At 46.0% G+C, this 13,946-nt stretch overlaps 1 protein-coding gene across 39 annotated transcripts in view; it reads right to left on the reverse strand.

The window, feature by feature from the left end:
- Positions 1-3,624: 3,624 nt before the first annotated feature.
- PLCH1 (phospholipase C eta 1) overlaps positions 3,625-13,946 on the reverse strand; it is a 208,936-nt gene continuing 198,614 nt past the window's right edge. For 10 of the 39 annotated variants that reach the window (XM_023621163.2, XM_070239178.1, XM_070239187.1 and 7 more), the window contains 5 exons: positions 11,958-12,104; positions 11,639-11,718; positions 10,275-10,334; positions 9,532-9,883; positions 3,625-6,752 (listed from right to left, as the gene is read on the reverse strand). In XM_023621163.2, coding sequence (XP_023476931.2) covers positions 4,660-6,752; positions 9,532-9,883; positions 10,275-10,334; positions 11,639-11,718; positions 11,958-12,104 — 2,732 coding nt within the window. In that variant the 3' untranslated portion in view covers positions 3,625-4,659. Of the gene's footprint in view, positions 6,753-7,026; positions 7,055-9,531; positions 9,884-10,274; positions 10,335-11,638; positions 11,719-11,957; positions 12,105-13,946 lie in introns of all 39 variants that reach the window. The other 29 variants (XM_070239183.1, XM_070239179.1, XM_070239173.1 and 26 more) reach the window with 7 other exon arrangements.

Genomic DNA, 13,946 nt, shown 5'->3' on the forward strand with positions numbered 1-13,946 from the left:
GTCACCAGTGCAGCTCCTTCCACCCAGAGCATCACGTCCACCTTTCAGCCAAAGAACACAGGGCACACTGAGAGGCAAAACACCGAGTGAGGAGACTTGACCACATCATAACCAGAGTCAGACATGGCAGGAACGTTGGAATTACCAGAAAGGAATTTGAAAACACTAGGATTAATATGCTAAAAGCTTTAAAGCAAAAACATGTAAAAACAGAACATGTTAGCACAGAGATAGGAATTCTAAGAATCAAAAAGAAATACCAGAGATCAATAGATACCTTGGATGGGCTCATCAGAATACCTGACGCAGTCGAGGAAATGATCTCTCAGCTTGAAGACACAATAACAGAAACTTCCAAAGCTGAAAAGCAAAGAGAACAAAGATCGAAAAAAACAGAGCAGAACATGCAAGGACTGTAGGACACCATAAACGGTGTAACACACATGTAATGGAAAAATCAGAAGGAAAAGAAAGAGAGAAAAGAACAGATGAAATATTTGAAGCAATAATGACTGAGAATTTCCCCAGATTAAATGTCAGACACCAAACCACAGACCCAGGAAGCTCAGAGCACACCAAGGGTAAACGCAAAAAAACTCCAAACAAACAAAAATATCCTTTATTTTGGCATTCAAACTTCAGAAAATCAAAGATAAAGGAAAAATCTTGAAAGAAGCCAGAGGAAAAAATACCTTATCCATAGAGGAGCAAAGAGAAGAATTACATCCAACTTCTCCCCAGAAACCATGCAAGCAAGAAAAGAGAGGAGAGAGAGATTTAAAGCGTTGAGAGAAAAAAAGTCCTACGAACCTAGATTTCTGTATCCTGTGAAATTATCCCTCAAAAGTGAAGGAGAAATAAAGACTTTCTCAGACAAACAAAAATTGACAGAATTTCTTTCTAGTAGACCTGTCTTGCAAGAAACGTTAAAAGAAATTCTTCAGAGAGAAGAAAAATGGAAAAGGTCATAAACTCAGATCCACAAAAAGAAAAGAAGAGCATCAGAGAAGTAATAAACGAGGATAAAATAACAATGTTTATTTCTCTTCTTCCTAATTGATCTAACAAATAACAGTTTGCTCAAAATAATAATAGCAACAATGTTTTTGATAATGTATGCTTATGTGCATATATAAATATATATATACTTCTGTTTACTTACATATAAGTGAAATGAATGACAGCAATGCTACAAGAGACAATAGGGAGGAATTAGAATTATCTCGCTATTATAAGATACTCCCATTACTCATGAAGTTGCATAACATTATCTGAAACTGAATTTGGATTAATTATAAATGTATATTGCAAATTCTAGGGTAACCACTTAAAGGAGAGAAAATGGTATCATATAAAATGCTCAATTAAAACCACAAAAGGCAAAAAAAGTGTAGAAGAAAAAATAGGAACAAGGAATGAAGGCAACAAAGAAAAAACAGTAACGACTACAGCCAATACTAATCCAACTATATCAATAATCACTTTAAACATCAACAATCTAAATCAAACACTTAAAAGACATATTGTCAGAGTGGATCAAAAAACAAGACCCAACTATGTATTGTTTACAAGAAACTCACTTTAAATATAAAAACACATATAGATTAAAAGTAAACGGATGGACAAAGACACACCATGGACATCAATCAGAAGATGGCAGGAGTAGCTACATTAATGTCAGACAGAGCAGACTTCAAAGCAAGGAAGGTCATCAGGGATAGAGAAGGACATTGCCTAGTGATGGAGGAGTGGATTCTCCAACAAGACATAACAGTACTTAACATGTATGTGCCTAACCATAGACTACCAACGTCACGAGGCAAAAACCGATAGAATTATAGGGAGAAATACATGAATCCACTGTTATGGTTGGAGACTTCAACACCTTCTATCAGTAATGGGCAGATCCAGCAGGGAGAAAATAAGCAAGGACATAGTCCAACCCAACACCACCCTCATCAACAGGATATAATTGACATTTATTCACAACTTCATCCAACAACAGCAGATTACACATTCTGTTCAAGCTCACATGGAACATTCACCAAGGCAGACCACATTCTGGGCCATAAAACACACCTTAATAAATGTAAAAGAAAAGATATCACACAATTGCTCTCAAATTCCAATTGAATTAAACTAGAAATCAATAACCGAAAGACAGCTGGAAAACACCAAAATACCTGGAGATTATTTCTAAACAACCTATGGATCAAAGAAGAAATCTCAAGAGAAATTTAAAAATATTTTGAACCAAACGAAAATAAAAACATAACATCAAAATTTGTGAGATGCAGCAAAAACAGGGCTTACAGGGAATTTTATAGCATTGAATGTATATATTAAAAAAGAAGAAAGATCTAAAATTAATAATCTAAGCTTTTACCTTAGGAAATTAGAAAAGAAGACCAAATTAAATCCACAGTAAGCAGATGAAAAAAATATAAAAATTAGAGCAGAAATCAATTAAATTGAAAACAGGAAATCATTAGAGAAAATCAAAACCAAAAGTTGGTTCTTTGAAAAGATCAATAAAAACTGATGAAACTCTAGCCAGGCTAAGGAAAAAAAGAGAAAGGACGCAAATTAATACTATTGGAAATTAAACAGGGGACATCACTACAGAGCCCATAGACATTAAAAATAATCAAGGAATACTATGAACAACTCTATGTTCACAAATTGATACCCTAGCTGAAATGGACCAATTCCTTAAAAGACACAATTTGCTAAAAGTCACACAAAAAGAAACAGAAAATCTGAATAGGCCTACATCTATTAAAGAAATCGAATAAATAATTAATAACTTTCCAAAATAGAAAACAGTAGGCCCAGATGGGTTCACTGGTGAATTCTACCAAAGATTTAAGGAAGAAATTATACCAATTCTCTACAATCTCTTCCGAAAGACAGAAGCAGAGGGAATAGATCCTAACTCATTCTCTGAGGCCAGCGTTATCCTAATACCAAAATCAGGCAAAGACATTATTAGAAAACTACAGATTAATATTTCCCATGAACATTGATGTAAAAATCCTCAACAAAGGTTAGCAAATCGAATCCAACAATGTAGGAGAAGAATTACACACCACGACCACGTGGGATTTGTCCCAGGTATGCAAGGCAAGTTCAACATTCAAAAATCAATTAACACAATCCATCACATCCACAGGCTAAAGAAGAAAAATCACATGATCATATCAGCAGATGCAGAAAAAGCATTTGACAAAATCCAGCACCCATTCTTAATTAAAACACTCTCAGTAAACCAGGCATAGAGGGGGACCGAGGGCAGCCAGGGCCTGATTGCTCCCCTCTCATCCTCCCCATCACAAGGAGGCCGCAGGCAGGCCCATCTGACAAGTGTCTTGCCTGCCTTCCCCACGAGCCTCCACACACCCCCACCCTGGGCAGGATTTGGAAGGATTATTTCTTAAACTAGCGATTCAACACCAAAGGCAAAGAAACTCACTACTTTTGATTTCTTTTCAAGTCACCTTACAAATATGGCCTTTAAAGCATAATGAAAACACTGAGAGAGATAAATTTAAAAGATGAAAATATTTCTGAATGCTCTGGGTCCCTCACTCAACAGTCATCATATGAAAGAAAAAACTCACCAAGTGTTTAAAAATCTGCTTTAATTATATTTCCATGGATTCCAAGAAGAACATCATTGCAGTTAAGGTTACAAAAAAGCAAAGAGGGACAACTGAACATGCAATAAAAAATGGATTCACAGTGAAAATAACGGATGTTGATACCAAAATACATTACTTGGCTCCCTGAAGGGAAAAGCTTTTTTCCTAATTATCTATTCACTTGGCTTTTATTATGAGACTTTTTTTTCTTGAAAGCTTTGGGGAAGTTTTCAATTTGTGCTACCATCATTGTTAGCTTCTGAAGGAAGTCGCTCATTCTGAAACCCATTGTTTGCAGTCTATAACATAATCAGAAAATTCAAAAGGACAACAAATAGCTTGGCAACTGTGTTCTTGTGACATACAAAGACATTAGCAAAAATATGTAACAAAACTTACGGAAAACAAACAATTTTGTCCTTATATAGAGAGTTTCCTTTCTTCCTCAAATCCTCACAGCCTACTCTAAAATGTGGGTGTGTGTGTGGGGTGGGGGCTGCTACCAATCTCTCAGGGGGAGATAGAAATCCTAAAAGGTAAGGTAACTACTTCAATCGTGTTGTAACTGAGTTATAAAAATTGCATCTGGGCTTCTCACAAAGAGGGAAAACTAGGAAAGATGAAAATGGCTGTAAAGTAAAGAATTCATCCGTTTGTCCTTTGCAAAGTCTCTTAACTCAACAGTTAGAGGGTAAAACGATGACATGGTGACTGCGGCCTGAGGGCACAGAGAGAGGAGCGTCTTGGGGAACACACACCACCAGGCTGTCTAAGCCTCACTCTGCGCATGCACAAGGTCCAGGCTGGTGGAGCTGACACCTGGGGGAGAGGTCCCAGCACACGGAAATGTCACCGACACTGTACCCAAACACAGGGGCAGGAACAACACGTGGAGTCAGAGGGAGACCAAAACCAAGTTTAAAACCGTTTCAAAGCCAAGGGCCATATTTACTAAAAACTGACAAGTGACAACTCTGTAGAATACATTGTAAACATTGACAATGCGGCTTTATGTAACTCACAGTCTCAAAAGAAAATAAATCTCTGGTTTATCATCACTGCTGGGCTCAGTGTGCACAAAAGAATCATCGGAACCAAAGCGGTGGGTCCGGCGGGAGCGCAGGGCTGCGCAGGCGCACGCGCCCTCGGGGGGGCCCCTGCCATCGCCACCAGGCAGGTGGGCGCCGGGCAGGTGAGCGCCCGGCAGATGCAGGTGGGCCACATAGGAGCCCGTGGAGTGCCGGGTCCCCGCGGGTGCGGGTGCCGCGCGCTTGGTGCGCAGAACCACGCCGCCCGCAGCGCTGGGGTCCGCGCCCCGGGGCCGGCCGGCCTCCTGCCGTTCCCTGGCCCGACTGGCAATGTTGCGCACCCTGCTCTGACTTCTGGAGGACAGCTTTCTGACCAGCACCCTGGGGACCTGACCGGTGTCCTGCTGTGAACATGACGCCGGGCAGCCGTCATCCTGGTCGAAGGACACGAGCCGGCGCAGCTGCTGGGTCAGGGCATCCGCCGGCCCCAACGACGCGGTCGGCACGCGCACACCCTCCTCCTCTCTGGCACCCGTCGCGATAAAACTCTTACTGATGCACTGGTACGTGCTTTCGAAACTGCAGGCGATGTCTTCTGACGTTAGGTCCCCCAGACTTTTGGACTTGCAAGGACTGGGCAGCTTCATAGCAGGCAGAGGAGCGCGTGTGGACCATGGGGGCGCAGGGGCATGCACGTCCGGAGCACTGGACAGGGGCACACAAGTCGGGTTTGTTTTTGCTTCTGAATTTGAGAAATGGTCATACACAGAACCAGCACCCTGACGGGCTAGACAAGAAACACCCTGATTTCTGACATCCTGAATGCTGCTGAATATTTCAGGGACAGGAGGGCGCAAAGTCTCCTTACAGTAGCCGTTTCTCAAGCCTCTTTGAAAATGTCCCACCGCATCCTGACTGTACTTCAGTTTTAAAGGAGAAGCAATGTGACTTGTGCCCTCTCTCCTAGACTCACAGGCTGTCACAGACAGGTTTTCTGAGTCTCCATCCAGTTCCACGAGACTGCTCTCTGCAGAATTGAAACAGAGAGTGGGATCAGCGATTACACCTTCCAGCGTCAAGTCCGCGGCCGGGGCCAGGCTGCGCGCCTGCACCGTCTCCAGGGCCTCTCCAGGGGCGGGGCTTTTTGGTCCCCAGCAGTGAGAAGTACTCGAGGACCGGGGCAGGTTGCCTTCCACGGCCCTGGTCTTGGCCTTCCCAGGAGGGGCGTCATCCAGCTTGGTTTTCCAAGCAACAGTGCAGGTGGTTTCACAGACACCTGGGCGCGCTGAGCGTTCGCACGTCTCAGGACTCGAGGATGGCAGCAGCGCAGGGGGCGAGCTCAGGAAGGGTGACTCGGGTTTTCCCGTGGGAAAGCCACACTTGACGGGCATTTCCAGGTCCGCGGCGGGCAGGGGAGGACGGCCTGGCCTCACACGGGTGCTGTGAAGATGAGCAACAACTGTGAGGCTGGCCTGGTCGCTGGTCTCCTCGAACTGGCCAATCAAGGCCGAGATGGAACTGCCCGGCTCGTTCTCGTTAGTCAAAGTGACGTCGTCGATGAGACGGGAAATCTCACTCTCCTGCAGAATCGCGGTGGAGTGTAAGTCAGGCGCGTCGGCGCAGAGCGCCGAGATGTCAGACAGAGAAAAGGATGCTGCGGCTCTGCCCGGGTCCCAGGTGCCGCCCAGGGCCTTAATCTCCAGACTGCTCTGAGAAAGGAGGCTTCTCCCTTCCGCAGGAATCCGGGCATCCACGTGCTCCTTAAATCTCACAGCACACGGATCTCGTGTCGGGTCAGGTGCAGGATCCGGAGCCCAGTGCTGCCTCGGGGACAGCGACTTGCTGGGGCTCTGGTGTTCCTGGCAGTCCCCTGCCACGTGCGATCTGGCCCTCCCACCCGCGGGGCCTGGCGCTGCCCACTGCCCTCCTGGGACCAACATGTTGGCAGTGGAAACAGGGGAGTCCCGTAGGCCGACGTCCTTGGGGAGGAGAGCGCTGGAGGAAGAGGACAGCTTTTTGCTGAAATTTGGAAGCCGTGGGTCTTTCATACCTGCTGCCCCGTCTCTTGCGCCGTCCTTCCCTGCTGCCAGATGAAACAAACAACACTTTAGGCGACGTGCACACACTCACGTTTGCCTTCAGACAGACAAATGAGAATGTAGATCTGTTACATCGTGACAGAATAGTCATGGATTGTGTAGATTCGCAACAAAGTGTCTGTGTGATGAATAAATGGTAAATATATTTATAGGGGTTTCACTGAAGCTTCCCTTTGAATGTCTATTACATCAGCCAAGGATGTAATATTCATTGTGAAAACATGTCAATGAGTTACCACACTTCACAGTGAAGATTACCTTCCGTTGTGTCCTATTCAGAATTGTACTACACAGAAGCATGGCAACAAAACAGAACAAGACAGCTCTGTTAACAAAGGGCTGTGGTACCTGTAAGAAGATACTGTAAACTTCACAGAGATACCAGGACTAGCAAAAAACCACCAATCATCATTTCGAAAGACATTTTGGCAAAAGATCTAATTTAACCAATTAATTTCTAAAAGAAATTGGCAAGTACAATAAAAGTATTAAAATTTCAGTATCTGTTGACTTTAAAATGTAAAAATAAAGAATTGGTCACCAATTCTATGCCATTGCTAATATCTAATTTTCTGTTAATCATACATATTTCTATTTTTAATATCCAAATTTCGTACTGCATTCTCCCCTAAAAGAGGCAGTAAGATATCAGGCACAGTAAGGAAAACTATAAAAACACACGCTTCACAGTAATTTGGGGTACCCATCATGCTTGCTTCAGTACTAAAACAACACTAGGTGTTCAATCAAGTGTTCTGGACCTTATTATTTTCATAGTTTTTTAATAGTTTCAGTCATGAGATACAAGAAAGAAGAACTTGACTTACTACTTTTCTAACTAAAAGAAAATCATAAAAATTTGATAAACCCAGAAATTATAAGGAAAAAAATTAAATATCTATGATGTTACCACTCAGAGGCAGACACTGTAAGCTTTGTAGAGGGATAGAATTATGGATAGAACTTTGCATTCTGCATTTTCTCCTCTTAGTATTTTTTCTACATTCTAACTTGGATCATTGCATGGCTATGTAATGCTCCACATGTACAAGTTTTATATAAATATGTATATACATGGATGACCAACTTGCATAACTGCTTTTTAATGGGAGGAAAGAACCATCGCCTCCATATTGCTTTCTAATTCAACTCAGTGATATTAACATCTTAATTGTGGCATTAATAGGATAAATCATAACTAATTTCTATTGAATATAGCTGCATTTCCTCCAAAAATGGAGTTTTAAAATAAATTTTAAAGTGTATATTTCATCTCTTCTTTGATACTGCTCTTAGCAAAATTTGAAACTTTTTTTTCACTTTTTTTGAGGAAGATTAGTCCTGAACTAACATCTGCCGCCAATCCTCCTCTTTTTGGTGAGGAAGACTGGCCCTGAGCTAACATCCGTGCCCATCTTCCTCTACTTTATATGTGGACTGCCTGCCACAGCATGGCGTGCCAAGCAGTGCATAGGTCCACACCCAGGATCTGAACTGGGGAACCCCAGGCCACAGAAGCAGAACATGCGAACTTAACCACTGTGCCACTGGGCTGGCCCAAAAATTTCAAACTTTTAAACTCCCTTTTTCTCCTTCATATAAACCATTCAAAAATTGGTTTCTCTCCCTAGAATAACTTACAATAAAAATCAATACAAGCAAAATGGTGTTTGTGAGAAAACAGATCACTGGAATTAGGTCATACGATAAAAGGAGAATTTTGCTAAAAGAAACAAGTAGTCATGCGTCACCTCTGGATGGGACACATTCTGAGAAATGGGTCATTAGGCGACCTGGCTGCTGTGTGGGCATCACAGCATGTCCTCACACACACCTGGGCGGGCAGCCTGCCACACTGGGCGACACGGCGCTCATCTCATGGGAGCATCATCATACACGCGGCCCGTGGTTGACAAAAATGCAACTATGTGGCACACAATTGTATCGCATTCTACTCGTCTGAGGGATTCTGATCCAGTTAGAATACACTTGTTGCAGAGACATCAAATGGACACCTTTTGGTGCTAAATTACCTGGAAGAGCAGGGGAGCCCCCACATGAGCCAGGAGCTCTGGGGCACCGCACGCAGGCGTGGCTCTTTATCGAGCTCCTGATGAGGTGAAGCCTTGTGCTCAAACTAGGGGAGCAGGAGGGGGACCCATTCCTGAGCCTGAGCGGCCCACAGCTGCACAGGAGCGCGACCCCTGCGCCCCACACCACCCCGCATCAGGGGAGCGAGGCTCAGAACTGCTGCGCTGCCTCTGGAGAAGCAAAGGCTTCTCAGGCGACAAGGGGTTTGCTTCTCACATCTGGCTTCTCCTCCTTCTCCACACACGTTCCCAGTCGCGGAAATGTGTCTCATGGTGGGGACAGAAACAGCTGTACTCAACCTCAGAAGAGTCAACAGAATCTCATTCACCCTCAGAGCACTCAGTAAACGTGGTGCCCACTGGGCAGCAGGACAGCAACCCTCCGTCCACCGCACCTGCAGACCCATAGGTGCTGGCCATTGCACCTGAGACCCCTCATCCCTCTCCGTCAGTGTCAGATAGCTAGGCTATTGTCCAGCGCTAGGTGACCAGGAAATTGCTCTGGACCACCCTCTCTCCAAAGCCTGCAATTTGGTCCTAAAGAAAACCTTAAAAATTATAACTTTTCGGTATATTTTCCTTTGCCTACAAAACATTGACCAGGTCATAATGGTAACCAGGGACCTGAGTGCGGCTGTACAGTTTATCCTCAGAAGAACTCAAGGTGTCTTACCCGGAGGGCTCTCCTTCCCTTCAGCAGCCTCGGCCACTGCGGGCGCGGGTGGCCAGGCCCCCAGCAGGGTCCTGCCGACAGGCATGGACACAGGGCGCGCCTGCAGACTCCGCGCCGTCCTCCTCAGGACCCCGTCAGGCTCCCTTGCAGGTTCACATACGGACTCCTTTATCTCCACCATCTCATGGAAGCCTGTTTTGCTCTTTTTCCTGCCTTTGGCTGGAGCGCTGGCTGTGCGTCGCAGAATCCTGTCCCCGAGTGACCGCTTCCGCATGCTATGGGGGTTGCTATCGGAGGCAGCGAGCCGGGGGTTCTTGTGGAACAGGCCCTTCAGGCCTTGCAGCTGCCTGCTCTGTGGACACAGAGGACCGAACACAACTTAGGTGGATGCCGCAGGGTCAGCAACTTGCCTTTTAAATGACGTCTCCGTGAAAAATGGACACGAAACACACTCCACAGCCACTGAAGAATGTTCACACCAAGCAAGCAGCCGCTCACAGCATGATGACGACGCATGCAAGTCCTGCCAGCCCCTGTGAGGAGGCTGCCTCCCTCCTCGCAGCCAAGCTCTCCCCAAGCTCCCCGCCCGCAGCGACGGCACGCTGGGACAGCTCCCCTGAGCAGCCACCTGCAGGCAGGGGCACGTGGGAAGGTGATTAGGAAGGCGAGTGGGAGGGTGAGCAGGCATGCCGCCAGGCTGCACAGCAGGGGATGGCCGGGCCAGAGCCGCACGCGGTCACTACCTTGGTGGCTCCTAGAAAGTGCAAGATGGTATAACTGGGGTTGAGGATTAAAGGGCTCCACTGCAAGGAAAGCAGAACACACAGAACACTGTTTGGGCCTGTTCCAGACGGGGTGTCAGAAAAGCTAAGGGAGAAACGCATTCGCTCCCTGACCCTTTCCTCCACCTCGACACAGGCACAGGCTCCTCACTGCCTGCTGTGGCTCATGATCCTCAACCCAAACAGACCTTGAGAGAACAAACAATGGGACGCACGCCTGGACATTTATGTAGGAGGGAGAACATGGACTTCCTTTTTCAAGTTTTATTTCTGGCTCAAGTTTTAAACAAATTCTGAATTTTCCTGTTTCCCTCAAGCACAAGAAATGCTGCAGATACCCCTTAGAAAACCTGGGATTCCTAGAAATTCAAGGACCTTTTCTCGATCACTTTCATTTGTGTGAATTCAGGCCAGAGGGAGCTCCTAACAGGCAGCACAGCAGGCGCCAAGTGGAAGCTCCCTCGGTGGGAGATGGGCCTCCGCACCACCCCACTGATGGGGGATGGACCCGGCCTGGTCAGGCTGGACCAGCCGCTCCCTGGCCCGCAGCGTGTGGTCACAGTGACAGCAGCCAACATTTCTGCAGTTCACCATGTGCGCCAGGCAACCTTTCTATCCCACGGTCCAGCCGAGGAAGCCAAGGGGGTCACAGCACTCGGATCCCTCTGCAGGAGGAGCTGTGGGCTCGGTGGGCTCCTTGACAAAGAGCCCTGGACATCCCGGGTCCTGCTCACTGCTCTCAGCCTCTCCACATCCTGTCTGGTCCTGAATACTCATCCCAGTGGCCCCAGTAACTAGGCCCGACCAGAGAACAGCTACGATCTGCAGACAGGCCTGAGCTCTCCCGGGAAGGCAGCCGCATCAGGGACCGGAGGACATTTCTGTGGTCCCTTCTTTCAAGTCCTGTGGGCAGCTATAAATTCATTCCTGACTTTAGGTTTCAGTTAAATACAATGGCACTGGATGGAAGCTTCCTGTCTATAACTGGCAGGTTGCTGGGTCTTTTCAACGATTAAAATAAAATCAAAGCTTAACTGTATCTTCATTGTTTTAGCCAAACAAATGATTGCCTGAGAGAATCCTAGTTTGCTCAATTTTCCTAGAGCCCAGAGAGGCCCCTAGGTGGAAGGAAGAGGACACAGCCCCGATGACGGAGGGGCACAGGGGCGCAGCCTGAGCAGGGGCAGCACAGGGCTGGCTGGCTTCCCAGGGGAGCCGGTTTCTGATAAAGAACAGCTTGTGGAGAGGCACATGCCTTTTATGCAATTAGTCAAAATAAGGACCACATATTGCTGCAGGTGGCTTCGAGCCTCTTCCCTCCTCACCTTTCCGCAGATGTCATTGATGGTGATGTGCACAAATATGGATGCTTCTGTCAGTCCTTCAAGGTAGACGTGCCGGTAGCCTGGTGGGAGAGAGGCAGTTTCCTTTCACTGAACCGTGGGTGGCTTTCCCATGGGGGCAACAGGACTGAGTATCTGACCCCACAGGCTTTCCATTTCATAGAGCACGTCAACACGCACATGATCATCGCCAAGTGTTGTGTGTCACACACGCTGAGCATCAACTGTCATGCACGCCATGTTTTAACTCTGCCCAAGAAAAAGGAATGGTCAGTCTGGGGAGCGGGGCAGCCGTACCCACCAGGCACTAAGCTGCTGAAGGTCACAGTTCTTTGCCCAACGAAGTCTCGTCCTATAGGGTCATGATCCCACACGAGGAACCGGACCAAAGCTATTTCTGGCATGTGGACTGTAAACGTCAAGGTTTCTTCCCACATTGGGTTAAATCCTTGGAGAGACAGGAAAAGAAAAATCATGAAAGCAAACAGCCTGGCTAAACATGAACCAGCAGCAACACTGGCGAAAGGGACAGGGAAAACGGCCCACAATGGTGTTTAAACACGCGGAGACAATGGGCTGTCCCAGCACATGCTACCGAAATAAAACCTTGGACTCACTCCATTGCCAGGAAACAGCTAGTAAGAAAAGCGCCCGTCAATTATTACATGATCTCTAATGATCCTTAATGCAAAACCGCACTGCAGAGAAAGCCCTCAGATTCAGATTCAGAATGACTCAGTGTGGTGAAAAGTACCTACAGTTGTGGTCTAAGAATCATGTGTCAGCAAAAACAATCAAGAACGATGCCCCCCCTAGAATCAGCTTCTCGCATACCACGACCAGCTGTGGCAGAGTCACTGTGAGCACTTCGCACGGTGCCGCACAGGCCTGCAAGCCACCGCACGCACACCCTCCTGTCCACCCTTGGACAGACCTCAAGAGGGCGGGCACAGCTTTTGTTTTTTTCTGATTAATAAAAAATATATATTACTGGCTTTCAGAAATATACAACTGTTTAAAATTATACAAATAACACATGCTCTTTTCTTAAAGCAGGAAAGATAAGTATTTATAACTCATTTTATATTTGAGAAAATTGACGCTCAGAGAAAATGATGCGCCCAAGGTCACACCATTAGCGACAGAGCCTAATCAGATGGCACCGTCGATCTCAGTGGCTTCTCAGGAAACAAGACCCTAATACATGAAAGATGATATATTTTCATGGCTACTGAAAATAAATAGAAAGGTATAAAATTCCATTCAAATTCTAAAAGGCAAAAATACACTTATTTCTGGGTAAAATTCAGAGAAAATAGTTATATAAACTGATAAAAATTCAAGTGCTCTATATGTTTCTTTCTCCTTTCTAAAATGAAGATAAGGTTTATTAATAAAGGCACTCAGGGGGCATCAGCCACATAACCCTGTTAAACACCTCAGCTAATGAAATCATTACAGATAAAATCACTGGATGTCCCTCCTGAACAAGAAGGGATTATTATCTTTTTGTCAACTCAGTGATGACCTCTAAATTACTTCTGAGACTAAAAGGATCCACTGAGCAAGGGTAGGAAAACGCAGCACTGGAAGTTTGCCTTCTTTAAGCCTGTTACCCCCTAAGCAGCAGGCTCACACTGCAGCACGCATCAGAAACGCGCTGTTACGCGATTTCATCGTGCAGACGTCACAGGGAGCACCTATCAAACCTAGCTGGTGTAGCCACTGCACACCTGGGCCACAGGGCACTCGTCTTACAGGGCCACCGTCCTACCTGTGGTCCATCGCTGACCGAAACATCATCATGTGGCCTGTGACTGTGCTCCTGAACCCCGACTCCTTTGCTTAAAAGAGCACTTAGAGAAACTCCTCCTGAGGTCTCTTTATGAACATGAGCCCTCTCAAACATTTTGAGGATTAAGGTTTGGATTTATTTTAGAGCACTGATGATGAGAGATAGAGAAGAACAGGTTTGTCACATGTATGAACAAGCACAATTTTAGAAGACTACCGAGAAAAGACAGGAGGCTTGGGTGAAACTTTTTACATGGAACCAAAATACAGCCAGAATGCTGCCCGTCTGCCCCAGGGGCATATTCAGGAAGTCGACCTGCTAGAGCCATGCTTGCCTTTGGAGTTTCACACGCTCCAGAAAAAATGAGATCATCAAGATGCAGGCTCTTGAATGAGAAGATGATATAAAACAGTGTAGGCACTTTCCTGGGGGAAGTTTTAACCCAGCCTTTAAAATATCACTCATTCTTTTTCAAGAGAAAAAAACTTTGCTTCA

This window comes from Equus caballus, chromosome 16 (genome assembly GCF_041296265.1).
Source record: "Equus caballus isolate H_3958 breed thoroughbred chromosome 16, TB-T2T, whole genome shotgun sequence".
In the NCBI taxonomy this organism is placed as follows: Eukaryota; Metazoa; Chordata; class Mammalia; order Perissodactyla; family Equidae; genus Equus; species Equus caballus.